At 45.6% G+C, this 24,951-nt stretch overlaps 1 protein-coding gene across 1 annotated transcript; it reads left to right on the top strand.

The window, feature by feature from the left end:
- Positions 1-22,974: 22,974 nt before the first annotated feature.
- Positions 22,975-24,499, top strand: PRMT6 (protein arginine methyltransferase 6). Its single transcript, XM_036344624.1, has one exon. The coding sequence runs from the start codon at positions 22,984-22,986 to the stop codon at positions 24,172-24,174; it is 1,191 nt and encodes a 396-aa protein (XP_036200517.1). The 5' UTR covers positions 22,975-22,983; the 3' UTR covers positions 24,175-24,499.
- Positions 24,500-24,951: the final 452 nt, after the last annotated feature.

Genomic DNA, 24,951 nt, shown 5'->3' with positions numbered 1-24,951 from the left:
ACCCCATGCCAACATAACATGAATCTCAACTCCCACGCAAACCCCACTCGTTCTCCAATGTCTGTTTTGTTCACACAAACACTGAACCTTTAGCAGGTGCCAGGCATGTGCTGGGCCCCAGAAGGCCATGCAGGGCAAAGATGGGTTTTAAGCAGATGTGTGTTTTCACTGTGGAATATGACTCAGAAGACACCTTGGGTAGAAACAAGGATATTCATGCCTTGGCTCAGTGGATAGAGCGTCAGCCTGTGGACCAAAGGGTCCCGGGTTCGATTCCAGTCAAGGGCACTTACCTCGGTTGTAGGCTCCTCCCCGGCCCGGCCCGGGGCCCTGGTCAAGGAAAGGAGGGAGGGAGGGAGGGAGGGAGGAAGGGAGGAAGGGAGGAGGCTTCTGTAGTAATTTAGGACAGTGACTATCACAGTGTGGTCTCTCAATCAGAAAAATCCAAGTCACGTGGCAATTAGCAGTGCACACTGTCATGGCCCATTACACACAGGCTCCCTCCCAGTGATGTGCGCTACAGCGAGCCTTCCAGGTGTGAGGACACACACTGACATCTGTGAACCACAGACTTAAGAGCCGTGGGAGACAAGTTAGTGGTAGTGGGTTGGAGAGCAGCAAGCACACTCTCCAGATGTTACTGAACTGAAAGACATCGTGACCAGTGAGATAACTAGAAAGAAGAGAAATGAAATGTTGAGGTTTATGATTTGTGTGATGGATGCCTAGGAGAGCCTTTCAGAGGGAGAGAAATACAAGAACAGATCGGTGTAGGGTGTTCAGGGTAGAAAATAAATGCTTATTTCATAGTGGGATGTGTCAGAGCTGAAATATTGGGCATTCGGATAGAGACATTCATAATGGTACTTTAATAGAGAGATCTGAACACGGGGAGAAGGATTAATATAAAAGTGATCTTAGAGGTTATTAAAGTTAAAAACCAAGGGGAGTGGGGGGTGGAGAACAAGGAAGTCACCCAACAGAGGCTGAGAAGAAGTGAAGGAAACAGAAGACCGAATCCAGAAAACACGACCATTTAGAGAGCAGATAATGGCAGAACCCAGAGGGAGCCAAAACATAATTGTGGTATTTTAGAAATTCAGCAAGGCCAGGCTTTTCAGAAGGAGGAATTAATCGATAGTTTTAAATATCACAAAGAGATCAAGGTAAGGAGAGAACCCCATCCGTTACATTTAGAAATGAAGACAGTTGTGACTTTGCTAAGAGAAATTTCAATGGTGATCTTTCCAATAGACTCTTCCTCTCCTGGGGTTTCAGCTGAGACTCCCCAAAATCACAACCAATAGATGCAGGTAACCTCCATATTCGAAAACAATATGTTAGCCCTCACCGGTTTGGCTCAGTGGATAGAGCGTCGGCCTGCAGACTGAAGGGTCTCAGGTTCAATTCTGGTCAAGGGCACATGCCCAGGTTGTGGGCTTGATCCCCAGTAGGGGGTGGGCAGGAAGCAGCCGATCAATGATTCTCTCTCATCATTGATGTTTTTCTCTCTCCCTTTCCCTTTCTCTCTGAAATCAATAAAAATATATTTAAACAACAACAAACCAATCTGTTAGATCATTTATGAGGAATTTGCAAAGTTGGTGACCAAAGGCGTGTGCTGTCTCTTAGGCTACGACCAGGCCGTGGGGGAAGGAGAGGATTCACTGGGGGCAGGTTAGAGTTGAAAGCTCACTGGGAGATGTTGTCTTTGTGGGAGCTGTTCACTTTCTCCTTGCCCCATCTCCACCATGCCAGGTGAGATGGAATTGGGGGACGCTCAGAGACACACTGGGAAATGACTTGTACTCCTTGGCGGTCGGGGATCACAATGCTGGTGGCACCAGCCTCCCTCCTGGAGAGGTTTGAAGGTGGGTGCGTGACCCACCCCGACAGCAGCGCAGATAGAGAGGGCTCGGGTGTAGCAAGCTGTCACTTGGCCTCATGAATCTGTAGAGAGCCAGACTTGCACTGGTTTTGTTTTATTTTAGAAAGTGCCCCATAGCCACCATAAAAGACGCTGAGTGCCACAACTCTATTTTTTTTAAATATATTTGTATTGATTTCAGAGAGGAAGGGAGCGTGAGACAGAGAAACATCAATGATCAGAGAGAATCATTGATTGACTGCCTCCTGCATGCCCCCTACTGGGGATCGAGCCCGCAACCCGGGCATGTGCCCCTGACTGGATCAAACCCGGGACCCTTCAGTCCACAGGCTGACGCTCTATCCACTGAGCCAAACTGGCTGCACTGTTTTTAAGTAAAACCCTGAAGGGGGAGACATAACCCGTGGACAGCATTTCACATGTTAGGGCACTAAGAGGAGGAGTCCCCCCCATGAGGAGTACCTCCCTGAGAAACCTACACAACAGCCAGTATTTGTGTGTCTGCTAAACAGAAGGCTCAACACATTATTATTACACACCGGAGCCTCAAAAACACTGGAACTCATCACTAAACTATGAAGACAAATGTTTCATTCCACCAAGAGCAGCACCTCGCTCTAGCCAACTCGAAAAATGAGGCAAAATCCATTAGAATCTTATATGCCAACGATTTCTTGCCTTTTACTTTGTCTTAGAGATCTTCCTGGAGTGGGGGGACCTCAAAAGCTATAAATATCAAGTATTTTTGAGGCTAAGCAGGACCCTGTTTGCCAGTGTATTCGTTAGGGTTCTGCCAAACACAGGAGTTCAGTCTGAAAACTCTTCCTCCCTCTTACAGACGGGGGTCCCTCTCTCCATAGATCTGCTGGCCGGCCTGTCCTTTGACCTTTCTCTGCCTACCCGACTCTTTGACCTATTTTTCAAATGCATTTATTTATTTTTAATTCTTTATTGTTGAAAGTATTACATTGTCCCCTCCCAGCCCGCCCCCACCCCCCCAGCCCAGGCCTTCACCCCACTGTTGTCTGTGTCCATTGGTGATGCTTATATGCATACAAGTTCGTTGGTTGATCTCTTACTCCATCCACCCTCCCCTGCCTTCCGTCTGAAGAATATAATGAACAACATAAACAAAAATAGATCCAGAGATGCAGAAGCATCAACCAGACCATCAAAACCTCTTTGGCCTATTCTTGGATTTAACACCTCTGCCCATTGCCCCAGAAACACGGCCTTCCGTGGCCATTTCACCCTATTGTAACACAGCTGTCACAAGGAAAAGGTATGATGGCCAACGGCCAAGGGCTGACGGCATCTTTAACTATTCGTGTGCCTGTGGAGGGCAAGGTATTGAATACAAGAAATGGATAACTACAGCAGATGCTTTCTTAAAAGCCTTTGATTTCCTCTCTGTTTGTTAAATCGCTAATGGATTCTTTCTTTCCAACATGAAGAACACCCACAGAGCTTCAGGCTTTCACAAATTACACCCGTGCCCCCACCTGGTGGACCGAGCCAGCGATGGGAGAGCATCGTGCTACTTGGGTGGCCACGGCTAGCAGCAGCCCTTACCAGCTCGTCCCCATCAATGCCAAGGCTCTGCTTCTGCTTGGAGGCTCTTGTCTGAAATCCGAAACTCCACGGACATTTTCTAAAGTGTGAAGCTTCCCCTAAGCCTCGGCTCCATGCTCCTGTGAAAGTGAGCTCTCCCACTTGGGTGTGGATCAGGCTGGAGTCCAGCCTCTGGCTTGACGTCCTCCTTTTCGTCGAAGGTACACAGCCACAAGGCCTTCTTCCCGGACTTAATTCATGTGCCAGTTCTTTCTGCCATCTTTTGAGGAGGACAATATAGGGGAAGCCTTTCTTCTTGTAACTTTGGAAACGTTTAAGATATGTTTTGTTTGTTTGTTTGTTTAAGAATGTCAAAATGGCCGAAACCGGTTTGGCTCAGTGGATAGAGCGTCGGCCTGCGGACTCAAGGGTCCCGGGTTCGATTCCGGTCAAGGGCATGTGCCTGGGTTGCGGGCACATCCCCAGTGGGAGATGTGCAGGAGGCAGCTGATCGATGTTTCTCTCTCATCGATGTTTCTGACTATCTCTCTCCTTTCCTCTCTGTAAAAAATCAATAAAATATATTTAAAAAAAAAAAAAGAATGTCAAAATGAAGATATCTGCCAGTTTTCTAACCATCCCTATAAGTAGTTGGAATCAAGTGCTACAACAGCAGTGAACCCTCTGGAAAAAAACAAACAAACAAGAAACAACTTAAAGAAACTAGCATGTTGGCTCCTTTTCAGGCGTAATTACATTAAAGGTATGGCAACAACATGGAAAAGAAGAGCCCCAACCGAGTATAAAATAAAATGTTGCAAACCTGTGTGTGTTTGTTTTTAAGTTCTTAACGTGACATTCATCAAGAGTGAAGGTTAATTTGTAGGTAACGAGAGAAAAGAAGTCATTGTTTTAAGTTGTGCCTAGTCCACAGGTACAGAGTTAAACCAAAATAGACACAAAAGGTCATCACTGATGATGAAATTGTGACTATGAAATTGTGATTCTCTTCGATGACTTTCACAGACAGATATATTAAAATTTTTTTTTTCCAAAAAATTTTTCAGTGGAAGACATAGGTGATATAGACCGATGATAGACCGATGGACAAATAGGTTTCTGCTATGTGACCTTCCACGTCCAGGGAATCTGTGCTACTCTCCACTGGGACAGCTATTCCCCAGCTTCTCCGAATTGCACTGGTGTCTAACATTGAATCTCCAGTTGGCCATTCCCACAGTGAGCCCACAATGTGGGAAGCATTCAAGCACCAGACGATGCCTGACCTGATCAGGAACTGAGAGAGAATGCCTCATGATTCCAAACCATCCGGAAAGCATTGTAAGACATCTGTCATCTCTGCCCCCTTCCTCACCCCCCTACCCAACTAAGTTCCAGTAGGGCCCCTTCCATTCAGTCACGTGACAGTGAAAAATGCCCAAATACATTTCCAAATTCCCCTTAGAGGGGCTACAAGCAACCCTCGCTGAGAACGCCTGACTAGATGGTTTCTTCCAGTCTTTTGATTCTGTGATCTCCCACATACCACAAAAAACCTCTCCTGATTCTTGCATTTCAATAAGACATGTTCTGCATATAGAGACAGCTAGCTTCCCAGGCTTCTCCTGTTGCAGAAATGTCATTTTATACACATACCTGGGGCTTGATGGATTGAACCAAAGTCAGTTCAAGAGACAAAACAATAGATGATAACAAAGCTCTAAGTGCAGCCAGTGGAACTGACTGATTGTTAATCACTGTTGACTTAGTGTGATTGGTCGGAGCGTTTCATAAATTTGGCGTTTCTCTCTATTGTTACTGTCGTGAATTTCTGCCTGATTGCCTCTAATTTCCAAGTTCTAAAGTAATGGCTATAAATAGCCAGCATCGCCTAATCTCTGTGACATATTGTCATACGTTTGGTCAAGTGCATTATTGTCAGAAGAGTTACTTTTGGCCATACTGCCGTAGGATATCATAGCTCACAGTGTGCACGACTCTAAGTAGAATACTGTGTCTATAGCAGATTCTCTTGTTCAAAAATTCACATTGTAAAAATATCAAAATAAATCTTTCATTCATGAGGAGGACATATTTTTCTTAGGCAAATTGTAACCACGTCGATATGTAGTAACCTTGAATTTATTTGATTCAAGTTCAGCAAAATTCTTTCCAAGCTCATCTTTTCCACATGTCAGTTGACATGCATGGGAATTTGAGCCTCTGAACTGAGGTACCAGGGGTGTACTGCACTGAGATTAGGAGGGAACTATCTTCTATCTTTTTTGTTTTGTTTTGTCTGTGAATCCTTACCGAGGATATTTTTCCATTGATTTTTAGAGAAAGTGGAAGAGAGAGACAGAGAGAAACATTGATGTGAGAGAGACACATCGATTGGTTGCCTCCTGCATGCACCCCAACCAGGGCCGGGGAACCTGCAACCGAGGTATGTACCCTTGACCAGAATCGAACCCGGGACCCTTCAATCTGTAGGCTGATGCTCTATCCACTGAACCAAACTGGCCAGGGCCCTCCCGGTTTTTATCCACCACACGTGGGTGTGGAACCAGCTCATTCTGCATCACCACCCCTCCTACCAGCCTCAGTGTGGCTTTTTTAGTCCTTAGTCGTAGGACTTTCATTCTGTTAGATGTCAGGCAGCTCTGAGCGATGGCTGTCCTGTAGGTCAGTTGTAATTTTGGGATGCGGTTGTGGGAGGAGGCGAGCACAGTGTTTACGGAGGTGCCTTCTTGGCCTGAAGCCAGATGGGTCATATTTTGAAAGACTGTGGCAAAACAAGATCTTAGTGCCAGGCAGATAAGGATGGATATGAATCAGCCAAAGAACTGTCCCAACCAGCACAAATGAAGGCTTATGAAAACTGCTCTAGGCCATCTAATGGCTGTCGTGGGAACAGAAGGAAGAATGGTGAAGATTCATATGTATGTTCCAATGTTGAAAGCACAGAACCCAAAGTGCTTCTATCTTCTCTGTTAAGAAAAGTTATGTTTACCTTTTAATAAGAAGGAAGAACAAATGTCATTGAAAGGAAATGGGAACCCTAATTCCTTGGATCGGTGGAGATTTCTCAGGCTACAAAGGGGCAGGTCAGACCTATTTGAGAGCCTCTCTCTTTGGGGAAAACCTTTAACTAATGATTGACAAGAGTTGGTGCGTAGTGGGCCTACCTCCTTGCCGCTCCGAATTGTCCTCTACGCAGTCTCTGAGACGTTCAGCTGTCCAAACTGTTTGAATATCTTGCTTCAGATAAATTATGTTGCAGGAAACGTAAAGATACTAACTGCTCAGAAATCTGGGAAGAATCATAATAAATATGTAAGGATACATATAATCGATATTTTCAATAAGTGCAAAGATAGTTTATTGATCAATCATAGTATTTCCCCTAATGCACCTGGACAGGATTGTAAAATGAATCGTTTGCAAGCATTTGTCAAATGAAATTGTAATCTTCGGAGGCTGTGTGGGTTCTTTGTTCTGGTTTACCTGGACCTATAAGGGTGAAAAAGTCTCAGAATTCTTCCCATCAATTGCCAAACAATTTGGTCACAGCACTTGTAATCCTGACTGTCATAGTCTTGAAATAATGAAAAAAGTTAGAAATATATAGTAAGCCATAGACCTGCTTTTTATCTCATATACAAAAAAATAGTAGCACAAGGAGTCTTAACTAAATGGACATAGCTACCTTTAAAAAACAAGTCTCAAAATAATTAAAAGGAGTGCATTTTGAAATACCCTGATTTCATTTTTCCCTGGTGAAAAAAGATGAAGAGATTTGCAAGTACAAATTGGTAGTTACAGGACAGTCATCGGAATGTAATGTACAGCACCGGGAATATAGCCAATAATCTATATATATATATATAAGCCTAAGCGACCATTCGACTGGTAGCTATGATGCACACTGACCACCAGAGGGCAGACACTCCTACCAGTAGGTTAGCTTGCTGCTGGGGTCCAGCTGATCGGGATTGGGCGAGTCAGGCCAGACACGCCTTGGAGCCCTCCCGCGGTCCCTCCCCGGTTTCAGCCTGATCCCATAGCCCAGGCCGAGGGACCCCACTGGTGCACGAATCCATGCACTGGGCCTCTAGTATTGTATTAACTGTACTAGATTTAATGGGGTGATCAATTTGTAAGTTATGTAAATGTCTAATCATTGGGTTGTATACCTGAAACTAATATAATATTACAGATGAACTGTAATTGAAAAATTAAAAAGTATTTTTTAAAAAGTCAGTCCAATCTAAGAACATCCGCCTTAGGTTGGCTTCCATCAGAAGACCTTGAGCAAGGTTAAGAGTACAAGATCAGGCCAGCTGGTGTGGCTCAGTGGTTGAGCGTTGTCAACCTATCATCCAGATTATGGTTCGATTCTTGGTCAGGGCTTGATTCCCAGTGGTGTGGGATGTGTAGGAGGCAACCAATGTTTCTATCTCTTTCCCTTTCTCTCTGAAATCAATAAAAATATATTGGGGGGAAAAAAAGAATGCAAGGTCATCCTAGGAAGCACTCATAGAAGATGAAGTAAATGAGACAGGAAAGGAAAGTAACTCAATGCAAAGTGTGTTAAAAAGCAGGACACAGCCCAGCTGGCTTGGCTCAGTGGTTGAGCATCAACCTATGAACCAGGAGGTCATGGTTCGATTCCAGGTCAGGGCACATGCCTGGATTGTGGGCTTGATCCCCAGTGCAGATCAAGGGGCGTGCAGGAGGCAGCCGATCAATGGTTCTCTCTCATCATTGATGTTTCTGTCTCTCTCTCCTCCCTTCTTCTCTGAAATCAATAAAAATATAAATTTTTAAAAAAGCAGGTCATCAGCATGCACAACAGAGGCTCAGTCCTGCTGAGGGTCCTGGGACTCTGCGTAGAGCTCACCTCAGAGGGCCCAGGAAGCTGACTCGTTATGCGCATTCTTGTCAACATGAGTGGGAGCTTCTACCAAAGACACCAATTCTAAGAACTTGTCTGGGCTGTCCCTTGCAGGCTTAGAACTCGCCACCGTCCGGGGGGGCGGGGGGAACGGGATCTCAGGCAAAGAGAAGCAGCTGTTTAAGCAGAAAGCTCTTGGGTCTGCATTGTAAGAACTCTGTGTGTTCAATGCAGATGGACAAGGACACTGACAGCATTTTGTCCCCATCACGGGCTCATCACTTTGGTCGTCTTACACCATTCTCTAGGAAAACACTGACACCCTCTAGCAACCAACTTCCATATTTTTTGTAGGGATCTGGTGTGTGTTTTGTACTAAAAAGTGATCGCCAGAGTCAAGGTAACCTCAAGCTTCTCCTCGATCACTTCCCAGCAGATTTAGAGTCTTGTGTTTCATGCTGATAGCTACGATTTTAGTTTTTAGGGGCTGTTTGACTTCTGCTTGCTGTTCATTTCTAAATATGAGAACATTTTGATATTTTTTTAATTACTGATTTCTAATCTCCATAAATTATAGTAAAAGAAAATAAGGAAGGTGTGCTGCAGGAACTGAGTCAAACCAACTCAACTATCTATGTCTTTGCAACCGGGATTCCTACGTCACGGATCTTAAGAGGTTAAAACAGGCCATTGTCTAGTTCGGGTTCATCTTCCTATACCACTCTGTTCTGTCAGGGGACATATACCAATTAAAATGCATACATATTGGCCCCAGCTGGTTTGGCTCAGTGGATAGCGCGTCAGCCTGTGGACCAAAGGGTCCTGGGTTTGATTCCAGTCAAAGGCACATACCTTGGTAGCAGGTTCCTTTCCGGTCAGGGCCCTGGTCAGGGCTCGTGCAGGAGGCCATCAATCGATGTGTCTCTCTCACATCGATATTTCTCTCTGTCTTTCCCTCTCTCTTGCACCTCTCTCTAAAAATCAATGGGAAAATATCCTGGGGTGAGGATTAAATAATAATAATAATAACAAAAGTAAATAAATAAGATGCATACATGTTGCTTTTGAAAACACAGTACGTGGGAATGACGATCACCAATGCCAAGACAAATAACCAGGCTGTTCTGTGGGGATGAGCTCTGGCGTGGACACTGGAGGTGCTGCAGCCTCAGGCCTTTCTGTCGATGGCGTCCATTCCCACGGCGGATGCCCCTCACAGACAGTGCATCTGCTCAGAGGCTGCTGGCTGTCCTCCTTCCGGCTTATTCTGCCCTCGCTGACTTGGCACTCCTGTCACATTGGGGTGAATCATGGTAAATGCACTCCTGCGACGTGTGATGTTGCAAAGTACAAGCGCCTGAAACTCCATTAGACGTGATCACGTGGGGTCAGGGGACCACCCGGTGCCAGACAAGGTGGGGGGTCGGGGGGGGGGGGCTGAGGAAAGTGAGGTCCTGAGCAAGGCTGTCTCCTCCCTCCCTGAACAGTCTTCAGGAAATTCCTTCGCTTTCTTTTTGCCTCGGTCGCTTCTCTGAAGAGTGCAGATCATTCTGTCTGTTTCAGTTGCTTCAGAGGGACTCGGAACATTCATCGAGGTTATTTTTTAAGTGCCTACAAAAGTCCTACAGGCTAGTATGGCTCAATGGTTGAGCACCAACCTATGAACCACGCGGTCATGGTTTGATTCCAGGTCAGGGCACATGCCCAGGTTGTAGGCTCGGTCCCCAGTAGGGGGCGTGCAGGAGGCAGCCGATCCATGATTCTTTCTCATCATTGATGTCTCTATCTCTCTCTCTCCCTCTCATTTCCTCTCTGAAATCAATTTAAAAAAAAAAAGTCTCACACATATTTTACATGTTTTTATTTTATTATAAAAATTTAAAACATTGAGTCAAGTATCCCTCATAACTCCCCAAGCCCTGAGGTAATGAATCACTAGTAATTTTGTAACTGGTAGTTCACTGGATAGCCACTGGGTAACTTTGAGCATTCGTGTTATCAGATTTTTGTGTTGTTTTTTTTTAAAAAAAAGCTATTCTCATGAACTAAAACCAAACCAGACCATTTGTACGCTTTGATCCTGTGGGGGTTCACAACAAGCCACCCCAAGATGTGCCTTGACCACATATTTTGGAAATGAGATGGTTTTCCACACCAACACACAATAATCAGCGCCTTTCAGGGACCACGTTTGAAATTCCTGTGACTAGTTTATAAGCCTGAGGTTGTCTTCTGAAACAGAAGTCAAAACGTTGTGATCGCCCGTCCAAGATATTCAGGTAAAGGCAGCAATTAAGAATCTTCTCAGTGTTCATGCTAATCAGGGGTTTGGCTGCCGCTGAGGACCACAGGCTGTGTCAGGAAACTTTGATAGTTCTTCTTTCTTATCCAGAGGTGATTGTCCTGTCTGGCTGGTGTGGCTCAGTGGTTGAGCATCGGCCTATGAACCAAGAGGTCACCATTAGGTTCCTGGTCTGAGCACATGCCCAGGTTGTGGTCTCAATCCCCTGTGGGGGGGCATGCAGGAGGCAGCCAATCAATGATTCTCTCTCATCATTGATGTTTCTATCTCTCCCTCTCCTTTCCTCTCTGAAATCAATTATATATATATGTATATATATATATATATATATATATATATATATATATATATATCCTATCCAATAAAAGAGTAGTACAGAAATTAACCATCACTTAGTCACTCCATCACAAAGATGGCGGCGCCCAGTCCCCTCAGCTCCGCCGCTGAAGTGTCAAGTCCTGTCACCACTCCGGCGGGCCAATCTCGGCAGTGTCCGGGCCTGTGGACCTGGCCAGGGGCCGCAGGGGCAAGCAGGAAGGCATGACCTGCCCACTCCGGCGGGCTGATGCAGCCTCGCCGCTCTGCTGCCGCTGCCGCCACAGTGTCTGGGCCTGTCACCCCCTCCATGAGGCTAAATGCTGCGTCCAGGGGGCACACGCAAGTGGGTGGGGACTTAACTCTGGGTCTTCTGGCACAGGGGGACTTGATGCTATGTCCCCGTTTGTGCTGGTCAGCAGGTGGACATCCCCCGAGGGGTCGCAGACTACAAGAGGGCACAGGCCAGGCTGAGGGATCCCCCCGCCCCCCGTGTACAAATCTTTGTGCACCGGGCCACTAGTGTGTGTGTGTGTGTGTATTTTTTTTAAGAGGTGGCTGCACATTCCTCTCATTACTGATGCATTCCCTGACAAATAGCTGTATTAGCATCCAGTGGTCAAACAGGAGTCTTCTACCATTATTCTGTGCCCGGGAAATGTTTTCTGCAGTGGCCTCATTGCAGGTTAACTCAATGGTGCTGAAATTAATCACCCAGACTCTTTATCTCTATTTAGAAAAATAGGGACTCCTTGGCTTTCTGTCATTGGTACCATGAGGAGCCCAACGTCACTTTTGCATCATTTATAGCGCTCCGTAATTGCCTTAATAGGGCTAATTAGTTCACTGGATTTTGTTTCCTGAGAGCTTGCGTATTTGTAATGGGTTTGCTCTCTTGCTAATGGTCTAAATGACTTCCCACCAAGACCAATCCAAACAGGCAGACTGCCTATCAACAAGACTACTAATCTCTGAATGTTTGCCCCATGATTTGAAGTTCAAATATTTAATGTTGCGTTTTCACCATTACAAGCAAACTACATGAATAGTGGAACCCCAAATCTCGGAAGAACGTACTTTGCATAATTTTAAGTTTAAATATTTAGAAGTGAATTTTCAGCAATACAAGTAAATGTGCTCTGTTAAAAATAAAGATACTAAATGTCTAATGTTGGTTCAGGAGGTATTTTCCAAATCACTACAGTCAAAATGTTAACTAATGATATACCTGAAAAGCACTTCAAAGTGCATTCACACACATTACTCATACTAATGGATTTTAAATGTTTTAATACTGATGGGATATTGAGGCTCTACAGATTTTTTATGTAGAAATAAATATTCTCTTTATGTTTCTTTTTCATGAATATTTTTACAACTTTTTACAAATTGGGTAGAGTTTAAAAATTGGTGGAAATTGTGATAATTTATCTAAGGGAAATCATTTGTTTCCATATATTGCTACAGAAGAAAACGATTATGAAAGATACTCAATGGTATAGGAATCATAGCATCCAAGGAAGGTACAATACATTATTACTTTCATTTAAAGAAGAAAAAGAAAGAAATCAAACGCTGTGCTCCATAGATCAGATATTCTGGAAAAAGAGAAGTAGAGGAAGAGAGCCCACAGGAAACTAATGAAAATTCCAGGAGGCAACAGAGTGCTCAGCATATGCAAGGAACAGAATCGGGGTACCTGTAGCTAGACCCCCACAGCAAATCCATCCTTAATTAGAATTCTTGTTCTAGTGACTTAGGTTTCTACACACTGGTTTAAAGTGCCTACTGTCCAACACAAGGCAAAAAGAGAAAGCCTTTGAACAAAATGCATAAACACATTGAGTAAAATCAATAATGTGATCAATATGTAGACCACATTTATGTTAAGGGGGAAAACCACTATTGTGATTTATAAAACAAACACAAAGGCACGGTTGTTTTGTTCCTTTTTCTGATGCCTTGGAAAATTATTTAATTACATTTCTCTGAAAAAGCAACATCTAAGTTAACTTTAATGTGAAAGTGAAAAAAGTGCTTAAAAATTCACTCATGACTTGTGGGAAATTAGCATACTTGTGGGAAAATAGCTCACAATCTGATAAAACTGAACGTTCATCGTTAAACTCCCTTTAGCATTATTAATAACGTGCTTTCTCTTGAGGGATGTGTTTTGTAATAACCAGATAAAAGGTGCTCAAATATATATATTTTGAAATTAGGATTTCCATAATCCTAGATTTTATGAGATTAAAAAATAACTATTTTTTAAAACTTTTAAAATATATTTCACTTTAGATAATGCTGGCTTTCTTTATAATCACCAATACAAATTATTCTGCCACAGGGGGTGGAAAGATGGGTAAATGATGGATGAATGGATGGATGGATGGATGGATGGATAAGATGGATGGATAAATATTAGTAGATAGTTAAAGATATGTATGCATTAACTTTATAAACACATTAACTAGGAATGATAATTGCTTAGGCAAAACCAAAATAATTAAGGTGTTCTTATAGTATTTGCTCTGAAGGTAAATCTTATATGAAATGTTGTCTATCATATAACTGATCTAAACAATATTTAGCAGTACAGTGAGAAGAGAAGTAAATTTTTTTTCTTAAGAGAAGCACACAGACATTGTATAGCCCCGGCTCTGCCACTTACCAGCTGTGTGACCTGAGTTACTCAACTTCTCTAAGCCTTAGTCCCCTCTTCTGTAAAGCCAAAATAAGAATTCCTTATTGTTTTAAATATTCACTATTAAAACCCATGGCACAATACCAAATATCTATTGAAGTGCTCAAAAACTGGCACCTAACTATGAGTGTTTGTATATGTGTGACAAGAGGTCTATAGGCAGCTATTTATTGTAATATGGGATATCCTAGAAAAAATGTAAGCAAACAAATCCTCATCAGTAAGGCCTTGGTGAAATAAATGGTACCTCTATCAAATGAAATACTATCAAACTATATAAAAGACTGTGGTGCTCTATATTCTGATATGGCAGAAGCTCCCAGATGTAATGTTAAGTGAAAACTGAAAGAAGCAGAATAATGATATCTTGTGTTTTTTTAAAAAAATGGATAAATACTAATATAAAGAAGTAGTTATCTGTGGAGTTAGGTGGTAGGGACGGCAAGAGAGAGAAAAAGGTGGGAGTAAGACTTTTCATTGTGTATGTTTTTTGTACTTTTTATATTATTTCTGAACTATGAAATGTATTCCTATCCTGAAAATCAAATGATGAAAACCAGCTGCAGAAAAATAGCTCATAAAACATTTTTATCAGCACTACAATATTGAAAGGTCAACTAACTTCGTTTTATAAGCACCTTGATATATATATACCACTTTCTATCTACCAAATATGAAGCCAGAGAAAAAGAGCATTTCCCCGTTCTGACTCTGGGAAGACTGTGAGGAAGGCGGAACAGGAACTGGTGAGGAATTCATTACTATTATTTATTAGGTCCCGTAGGCCTGCAAACATGTCAGGAATCCAAACAAAACAAGTCAAGAAACAGTGTTAGCATCAAAAACAACCCCTGGCAGTGAGCAGTGTCCCTCGCAGAATGAATAAACAGGTGTATCGCCACTTACAGATTAATTCCCACGAATAGGAACAGAGAGATGAATAAAAGAGAAGCCTTCCCACTGAGACTCAGAGAATTTGGACCACAGAGCGGTAACGGCACCGCTGCTGAAAAGACAGTCCAGGCGGTGGGTGACGAAAACAGGAGGAAAGCAGAGGAACCGGAGGAAACCCTCCTTCCACTTTGCATCCGTCAATTCCTTTCTATGTAGAGTTCAAGGTCCTCTGGATCTAAAAATAGACAGTTAAAAAGTGGTGAGTACAGACAAGTAGGTTTTTACCAGGACGGCTCCTGACGAGAGCCTTAACCAAAATCTGAGACAGCAAAGGAGTGACACCGAATGACCTAAAAATATAGCTGAAGGGAAATGGAAGCATCGATGTCATGGGGAGTATTGTACCTAAAGAGAAGGGTCAGGGAAAGAGCAAGCAGAAAGAGCATCAGCAGGACCATGTATTGTCTTAGTACCCACCGTTTTAGATCTTGGGAATCAGCGAATAAAAATAAACACTCTCTTCCATGGGTTAGGAGATAGGACATACATAGTAAAGCAACGTTTATCCAGGGCTGGTGGGTGTGGCTCAGTGGTTGAGTGCACGGGGAGGTCGCTGGTTTGATTCCCAGCTGGGGCCATGTGGGAGGCAGCTGATCAATGTTTCTCTCTCATTGACGTTTCTATCTCTCCCTTCCCCTTCCTCTCTTGCTAAAATCAATAAAGACATGTTTTAAAACATAAAATAACATTTGTACAAAGCAGAAACAGATTTATAGAGAACAGACCACGGTTGCTAAGAGGGGTGGGGGTTGTGGGACTGAGTGAAAAAGGTGAAAAGACTGAGAAGTATGTGAAGAACAGATAGGCAGTCACACAGTAGTCCTGGGGACGTGGAGCACAGCACGGGGACTGTAGTCTGGGAGATTGTAGTAACTGTGCACAGAGCCAGGTGGGCCCTGGAAATACCGGGGGGATGACTTTGTAAAGTGTATGGTTGTCTAACCACTGTACTACATGCTGAAACTAATACAAAATAACATTAAACTGTAATTGAAAAATAGAATAGCAAAAAAAACAAGCAAACAAACAAAAACAACGTTTGTAGACTTGTGAGTTGTGGGTAGATCCAGCATGGAAATGTGTTATATAGAGAATGATACGTCAATATTAAAAAGATTAAGAAATGTCATGTAAAAATCTGGATTTTCTCTTCAAGAACTGGGACGTAGAGTATTGTATTGGCAGGTGTTGAGCTTAGGTTCCTCAGGTACCATCCGATGTGTTTTACACTCAGACCAGAGGAAGTGCAGAATAAGACAACATACAATGCTGAGAAGTGTATGAGTCAGTGTGGCTGGGGCTAACAAAACCTGTGGACTGGCTGGCTCACACGAGAAACGTCTTTCTGACAATCCTGGAGGCAGGCCTCTGAGGGCAGGGAGCCGGCATGGCCAGGCTCTCGGGACAGCTCTCGTCCTGTCTTGCAGACCAGCTCCCATGCAGGGAGCGACATCGGTCTCTCTCTCCCCTTCCTAGAAGGCTACTAATGCCACCATTAGTGAGCGCCCCATTCCTGACCTCCTCTCACCCTAAGTACTTCCCGAAGGCCCCATCTCCAAACGCCATCGCATTGAGGGTTAGGGCTCAACATCCAAATCTGGAGAAAGGACAGACCGGGGGCCACGCGGAGCCGCTGGCTGGGTGAGAAGTGGGCATGTCGCAGGAGTCTTGCTGGAGGAGATATAATTTTTCAGTGATCTCTTTTTTTGCTCTTTTGCCTTATTAATTTGGTGTACTTAAGAAAATTTCTCCACTTTTGCCTGCTAAAGTACAAATATCACACGGCAAAACATATCATCATCTAACTCCTCGTCTTCCTATCCTCATTTTTAGAATAAATGGGCGATGTGTGTCCCATGACATACCAGTTATGTTCATAAAGCCAGAAGGTGGCTCAATTTCACAAACGACATGAGAAAATTGTTCTTATTAATTGATATTCGCCTTTCCTGAAAAGAAATCAATATTTTCAGGGAGCAGAGATTTAGAACCTAGTCAATCATTTGATAGATAAAGTTAGCTAGTTAATTAATGTAATGACGCTAAGTACAGTCAAATGAGGTCACAAGTTTTACTTTAACACTAATTACCTGTGCATATTCTTTAACAACACGGAAGCATTTCACTTATTTTTCAAAACAGCTGTGAAATACTTACATTTTAAAACCATGCTGCTAAAAACCTGCTTTTGCCCATAAAAGTCACCATATTTCCATCTCTATCCTTCGCCATTTCGGCTCCTTCCTTTTGAAAGCAGGTGGCTTGCCTTTCAGAACTAGCGAAATGCTAAAATAGATCATCAGAATGCAACTTTGTCAAGCTCTTCAGAGAAAGAAGATGTGCCGCAGTACAGGCCGCCCCGTGCCGGTGGCAGAGCCGGTGAAACTCACGTGAGGGCTCCACAGGGCAGGGCCCTGGGTCCGTGCCCAGCCTTCCCCGCGCAGGTCTTCGTGGTCCCGGAGCTGCGTCTGGAGTCAGGCTTCTCCTTGGTCAGTGAGGACAAGAGCCAGCTTGTCTGATAGCAGCGTGAGCCCCCGAGGCCTCATCACCTCTGGGAAACACTGCCCATCAGAGTCTACGCCCAGCCCCTACCACTTGCCTCTCTGAAATTCAGTTCCCAAATCTGCAAAAGCCATACAAGAATACCGCCGGCTTCCTGGGATTATTACGACTGGAATCCTCATAAGGGAGGTGTTTTGCTTTGTTTGAAAGCACAAGGCCACAAGGATATAGAGAACAGCAGGGTTAGAGAGAAGGAACAGATGCTTTTGTGTGTGTGTGTGTGTGTGTGTGTTTTTGTGTGTGTGTGTGTTTTTAAAATATATTTTATTGATTTTTTACAGAGAGGAAGAGAGAGGGATAGAGAGTTAGAAACATTGATGAGAGAGAAACATCAATCAGCTGCCTCCAGCACACCTCCTACTGGGGATTGTCCTGCAACCAAGGTACATGCCCTTGACCGGAATCGAACCTGGGACCTTTCAGTCCGCAGGCTGATGCTCTATCCACTGAGCCAAACTGGTTAGGGCAAGGAACAGATGTTTTGAAGCCAGAAAACCAATAACTGACTAGGGTCACTGAGAGCAGACCCACGAAGGCACCTGCTAAGCAGGTAACCATGAGGCTCATGAGGGGCCACCTTACTTTGCACCCGAGAACCCCACAACCACACACGCCCTGCCTGAGGTGCAGGTGAGCATAAAGCCAAACTCCAAAGGTTGCTGAAAAGCCTTCCTAAGAACCGGTTATCCCACCAATACGAAACCAGATCATCCGGGTGACTGTCCCTTCTGGGGAACATGTGCCCCTGAATGCTGTAACCCGACCTTCTCAGCCTGGGTTTCACGGAGGTTCATGGCCAGGCCTGTGTATCAGCGGCCGGGGAGGAGACTGGAGGGCTTGCTCAGAGGAATCTGACCTCTACCTTGAAAGACAGGGACCGAAACAAGCCAACGTGCCAAAGCTTCTCAGAAGAAACAGAAACTATGCAGGGAGAAGAGAGTTTCAAAATATCAACTGTCCCCCAAGAATGTATACACGCGCTTTGAATAATTATAAAGGCAGTGTTTATTAAAATACATTTCATGTTCCTATACATAAAAATACATAAGATAAATTCAAATCAAAATGCTGAAATATACTTAATTGTTAAAAGTCTCTCCTCTTTGTGAAACATACTTCGAACCAACAATGGCATAGAATTTTCAGTCCTGTGTGGGTATCATAAACTACACTTGTCTTAGCTCCTCCCAGACCCATAGCATCAAAATCTAAGGGAGAGAGACCCAGGCAGGCATGTTTCTAACAGGCTCCCCAGGTGAGTGTGATGCCCAGGCAGGTCTGAGAACCACCATTTATACATCACACACAGGCTCATTAGAGACCCATGATTTTAATCCAAGAACTACTGGGACCCGACCCAGTAATTGCATTCAGTGGCTTCATTCATCATTTGTAGGTGGAAAAGCAATCATTAGTTCAGCAAGAAGAGGGATGGGCGGAGAACCCATAAAGGACAGGGTTTCTCAGGGTGACTTCCGAGCGCAGTTTAATCCTCACCCTGAGTACCTATTACATGAAGACGGTGGGTAAGACAGGCTTTCGCAGGCTGATTTCAAGTCTCTCTTGCTTTTCTATCTGTCTCCCTGCTAAGGAGTAATTTCTTAGAGGATTACTTCTATTTAAACCCACCCTCTTATCCTTTTTGCTATGAGTTCTTTCCAAAGTATATAAAAGCGCATTTCAATGTGTAAGAAGCTAGTTAATCAAAAGGATATTCAGGTTCACCGGCGTGGTGTCCTTTGCTAAGAGTTGACATTGAAATAAGCACATGCATCTGAGCTGTAACCGTGCCGGGTAACCATTTATCTCCCCCTCCCCCCCCATTTTTTTTCCCAAACTCAGAAGCTGAAATTCAGTTCGCCTGCCACTTTATTGTTACTCACCCTATTGTATCCAACCAGCATCACTATTATATTAACGTCATAGATCATCTCCATAGTTGAGTGGGAATGCTCTCACTCTGCACCCTTCTCGCGTTAATAATTTCAGTGTATTCATTGTATTTGTGAATGTAGCTGCAGAGTAAATAATGCAGCACAAGGAGGCTTTAACCTGGTCCCAAAACCTACAACAAGGCTGCAAAGCCAGTGGTGTATTGACTTAAAAACTAGATCACTTTTCCATTTCCAAAATGTCCTCTTTTTTCCTAGAAATGCTCCAATTCGATTCTGATGTTATGACGCGTCAAGACCTGTGCAAGGCCCGGCAGGCATGTAACTTCCCAACTCGCCTTATACTGTCTTCCCAGCTCCTCACCGGGCTCGAGAGAGACGGGCCTTTATTTAATCACAGGCCGCTTTCCTGCCTCATGCCTTCACTCTTACTCTTCCAGGGCCTGGGACATTGTTCTTTTCCTTAGCGATTCATTTCATGACCCCCCCTGCCCTCCCCCGCTGTAATTTACATTCCCTTTTTATTCTGTAGGAAGAAAAGCACATCAGACAGTGTTTTTGTCTAGTCTTGACATGTGCTTTACTCAGAAGAGCTTGGTGCTGGAATCATTCGCGAAGCTGTACAGACGGACTGTATTTGAGAATCTTGGTGGGTTGGTTTGGCCTTCTGCATACCTAGCGCGTTGCTGAGCGTTGGGAACGAACGGTACAGAACAGAGACAGGAGAAGTGAGGAGCTGGGCTACTTTCTTTATGCAGAGTCGTTGGCAGGTTGAGCGTGGCGTGTGGCGTAGTGGCTTCCACGTAGCTGAGAGCTGAGTCCCCTACAGCAAGGTCAGTGCAGGAACTACTGTGACAAGCAGCCACCTGGAGTAATCTCTGCATACATACTGCAGAGCAACAGGATCTGAAAATTCGTCCTAGAAAACGAAGCTACAAGGCGGTGATCTTTTTTATTTAAACAAATTGGAACGTCAAACATAAAAAGCCGAGGCGTGCGGCGTGCGGCGTGCTCTGAATGTGTGTACTGTCTTTCAGATCCATGGTGTAGGGCCCAGCTATTAAACCTCATTCTTAAACAGATGACTGGCAATTCATAGTTCCTTGGTGGTATTATTATGAGTAGTTGTAATTCTTTAAAAATGTTGGTATTGCATTGTTTAGGTAGTGACAACAGGGCTACTATGAACTTAGTCGAAATTTATTGGGCTCTCTTAGAGTATTGAATATGGCATTTGAACAATTTCAAGTATAAATATAGGTTATGGCATTTTAACAATGCCTACTATACATCAGGCTGCTATAATGAAAACAGTACAGGAATAAAAAGGGGATGTAAATTACAACATGTGGGGGGGGGGGGAAAGTCATGAAATGAATCGCTAAGGAGACGAACAATCGCCCAGGCCCTGGAAGAGTATAAGTGAACACCTGAGCCAGGAAAGAGGCCTGTGATTAAATAAAGGCCCAGTGAGGAGCTTGGAGGAGCTGGGAAGGCAGTGTAAGATGAGTTGGGAAGTTACTTGATGTCGTTACAGGGTTGTTTCAGTAACTGGAAGGGAAAGTTACGGAAGAATGGCATGGTTCAGTTGGGTTTTAACAAACTCATTCTCCTAACTGCGTGGAGAATGGATTAGATGAGGTTATGATGAGAAGCTGGGGGATCGCTTAGGAGACTGATTGATGTCCAGGCAAGCAAAGATGGCTGAGTAGACGTGGATGTAAAGAAAATGACTCAGATATACTGGAGGTAGAACCAACAAAACTTACCAAGTATTACGCTAAGCGAAATAAGCTAGTCAGAGAAAGACAAGTATCACATGATCTCACTCCTATGTGGAATCTAATGATCAAAATAAACTGATGAATAAAATAGATCCTGAGACACAGAAGCATGGAAGCGGCTGTGGATTTTTAGAGGAAGGTCGGGGTGGGTGGGACACAGACAATAGTGTGGTGAAGGCCTGGGTGGGGATGAGGGGTGGGCTAGGAGGGGTCAATGGGGAAAAGAAGGGGACACATGTAATACTTTCAACAATAAACATTTAAAATATCTGGGAAAAAACACATATTCAGCAGTTTCTAAGAAGCGACCCTGAGTAAGTGATTTGAGAATTGGGTAGAAAAGTGAATAGATTTAAAAGGGGAGGAAAATATTTTTGAGGAAGAACAGAATGGAAGAAGTACAGATGACGGAACAGCCTAGAAGGCATATATTAAAGTGGTCGTATTTACAACTGGAAACCCATGCCCTGCTCTGGGCTTCTATTTCCTTAAAACAAGACAGTAAACCAGGCACCACTCAGAGGGTTTTTAACTGTAACTGGGTGAGCCTAGGCCGCTGAGGAAGAAGTAATTTACCCAATGAAAATAAGGAAGCAAGATTGAACTGAGATCATTTACATGAGAAACAGCAGTTCTCACTCTGGCTGCACATTCAAACCCCTGGGGAGCTTTTAAAAACTAGATGCCCTGCCCCCCTCCTCTACTGAAGTGGTTCTGATTTCATTAGTTTGAGGTGGGACAGGGGCATAGGGGTTTTTTGTTTGTTTGTTTTAATTCCACAGAGGATTGTGATGAGCAGCCAGGACTGAGAGCCCTTAGAAGTACAGCTGAGGATGTGAGGTCAATAAACCTAATCCATTAAAGACGATTAATAGCGAGAATAGGGTGAAGGACCTTCCCCCCAGATAAGGAATCAAAGGCCCATTGGTTACACAGAAATAGTTCCTGACTACAAGAAAACAGTCAATTTTCTTCTGTGATTTTTTTATTTTTTAGCAGAGACAAATGTTATTCTCACCTCACTTCTTAGGAACACACTCATATAGAAATCACACGTATTTAAAAATATATTTTACTTCTAAGAGGTGATGCCTGACTGAAAGAAGAGGAAGAGGGGAGTCCCCGTCTTGCCCAGACACAGGGAAAACTAAGGAGTGGCAGTGGAAAGTGGTCACAAGGGATGAGGGATCCAGTTATTATTGGGGGATGGGAGAGGGGCGGTACTGTAACTGGCGACCACTTACACTTGGCATTTGGCTTCGCTGTACCACCCCGCTGAATCCTCCCAAGACTGAACTCTTGAATGAACCACAGAATGAACAGGGCAGGACTAAACGCCAAGCAACTATTCCCCTGAAAAAGAGACCAAAAACATAATTCTTGGACGGCAATGAAGATTCCTTGTTGCTGCTGGGTGAATGGGTAATTGAAAACAAGAGAGAAAAAAGCAAAGAAAAGAAAAAAAGAGAGAGGGGAGGGGAGGGAAGGGGAGAGGAGAAGAGAAGGAAGAGAAAGAAGGAAAACGAGAGTAGCGATATCACCGGCCCTGATCATTCCATTCATTTGCGGTCTCCCTGGAATCAGAACCAGCGTTTAACGCTGTTATGTCCTTTTCTTTGTCCCACTCCACCTGCTTTGCACCCTAACTCCATTCAGAGCAGCAAAGAGAAACGTGTGGTGCGATTTCTAAATCCCACCTCTGGGGAGTTGAGGAGTTCCCACTGCCCCCAGAGGTGCTCACAGGGGAGGGGTTCCGCCCCGAAGATTCGCTGGGATACAATCTGGGAACCTAGCAAAAACATGGGCTTTGAGTTTTGAGTGGGCGTGCCCACTGCAGGAAGAGAGGGAGGGAGAGAGAGAGAGAGAGCGAGCGAGCGAGCGAGAGAGAGAGAGAGAGAGAGAGAGAAACAGAGAGAAACAGAGAACGGAGGGCTAGGGAAAGGCAGGGAGCGTAGAGAATCCCAGGGACTCCGGGTCACCAAATGAAAGCGCTCAGAGCCGCGGACCCACTGGCCCAGAGAACCCGCAGGAAGAGGAAAAGGCCAGCGCGAACTACAAGTCCCAGAAGCCCCCGCTTCCTAGCGCCGGCGCCGCGCCGCGCAACGCCCGCTGGGAGTCGGCCGGAGCCGCCAAGATGTCGCTGCCCAAGAAGAGAAAGATTGAGTCGGGGGGCGGCGGCGGCGGCGGCGGAGGAGGGGAGGGAGCCGAGCAGGAAGATGGCGGAGAGCGGGAGGTGGCCCGGCCGCGACGCGCGTGGTGCCGGCAGGAGCGGGACCAGCAGTACTACGAGTGCTACTCGGACATCTCGGTGCACGAGGAGATGCTGGCCGACCGCATCCGCACCGAAGCCTACCGCCTGGGCATCATGCGCAACTGCGCGGCGCTGCGGGGCAAGACGGTGCTGGACGTGGGCGCGGGCACCGGCATCCTCAGCATCTTCTGCGTCCAGGCCGGCGCCCGGCGCGTGTACGCGGTGGAGGCCAGCGCCATCTGGCAACAGGCCCGGGAGGTGGTGCGGCTCAACGGGCTGGAGGACCGGGTGCACGTCCTGCCGGGGCAGGTGGAGACGGTGGAGCTGCCGGAGCAGGTGGACGCCATCGTGAGCGAGTGGATGGGCTACGGCCTCCTGCACGAGTCCATGCTGAGCTCCGTGCTGCACGCGCGGGCCAAGTGGCTGAAGGAGGGCGGGCTGCTGCTGCCGGCGTCCGCCGAGCTCTTCCTGGCGCCCGTCAGCGACCCGACGCTGGAGCAGCGCCTGGGCTTCTGGGCCCACGTGAAGCAGCTCTACGACGTGGACATGAGCTGCCTGGAGGCCTTCGCCACGCGCTGCCTCATGGGCCCGTCGGAGATCGTGCTGCAGGACCTGTGCGGCGAGGACGTGCTGGCCCGGCCGCAGCGCGTCGCCCACCTGGACCTGGCCCGCGCGGGGCTGGAGCAGGAGCTGCAGGCCGGGGTGGCGGGGCGCTTCCGCTTCAGCTGCTACGGCGCGGCGGCCATGCACGGCTTTGCCTTCTGGTTCCAGGTGACCTTCCCGGGAGGGGACTCGGGGAAGCCCCTGGTGCTGTCCACCTCGCCCTTCCACCCGGTCACGCACTGGAAGCAGGCGCTGCTCTACCTGAACGAGCCCGTGCAGGTGGAGCAGGACACGGACATCTCCGGGGAGATCACGCTGCTGCCCTGCCGCGCCAACCACCGGCTCCTGCGCGTGCAGCTGCGCTACAAAGTGGGCGACCAGGAGGAAAAGGCCAAAGACTTCGCCATGGAGGACGAGCAGTGGCTTCCCTCCCAGCAGCTGCCTCCCGAGGAGGCCAGGCTTTCCCGGTAGAAGCGAGGGGGGGGTCGCAGCGGAAAGGGAGATCCCGCCTGCCGCTCGGACGGGGGCCTTATGTTCTGTCTGCCTTTCCCCGCCAGGCTCCTGGGGGGAGAGAGTGACTTCACTCTCCCTTGGAGGAGACTGTCCTGGTGACATTTATTTTAAAAATGACCCCGATGCCCCCCAACGATGAAAACAGCGTGTTTGTTACTAGGCTTTTGAGCCTCGAAAGTATGTGGTCCCAAGCACTTGTATTTCTATTTTTTTGTTTGTTTGTTTCACGAAAGAAAAAACACGTAATAAAATGTCAGTTTATGAAGTTCCATGCACACCCTGACCCCTCACACCTTATTTAAACCTGAAGCCTCGGAGACGGGTAAAAGGGTGTATAGTTAGACGCCATACATTTCCCGTCTGGCTTTGCTGTCTGCCCAGAGCCATATCCCTTCCTTCCCTGAATTCCCTCCCTTCCCAGGGGCCTCTAGGCTACAGCACTTGTCCCACTGGCTGCCAGAGGGAGGAGGGGAGGAAGTAGTTTCAATAACCCTGTTCTTGCACTGACTGGTAACTACTTCCATAGGGTGCCCAAGGTGATGAACACACCGTTAAGTAAAAGACTTCATACGTAGTTGTGCAGCCGATCTGAGAAACCAAGAAAAAGACAGGAAAGTGAAGTGGTAGAGAATTTTTTTAATTCTTGTCTTTACTGTTAAGGTTTCATCAAGAAACTGTCCCATGTATTTTCCATAATTTTATGAACAGGCTGAGAGGTCGTTTCAGAGCCTGGCT

This window comes from Myotis myotis, unplaced genomic scaffold, assembly GCF_014108235.1.
Source record: "Myotis myotis isolate mMyoMyo1 unplaced genomic scaffold, mMyoMyo1.p scaffold_m19_p_18, whole genome shotgun sequence".
Taxonomy (NCBI): Eukaryota; Metazoa; Chordata; class Mammalia; order Chiroptera; family Vespertilionidae; genus Myotis; species Myotis myotis.
Note: the sequence above shows the minus strand (reverse complement) of the source record. Positions and strands in the feature narration are given on the sequence as shown.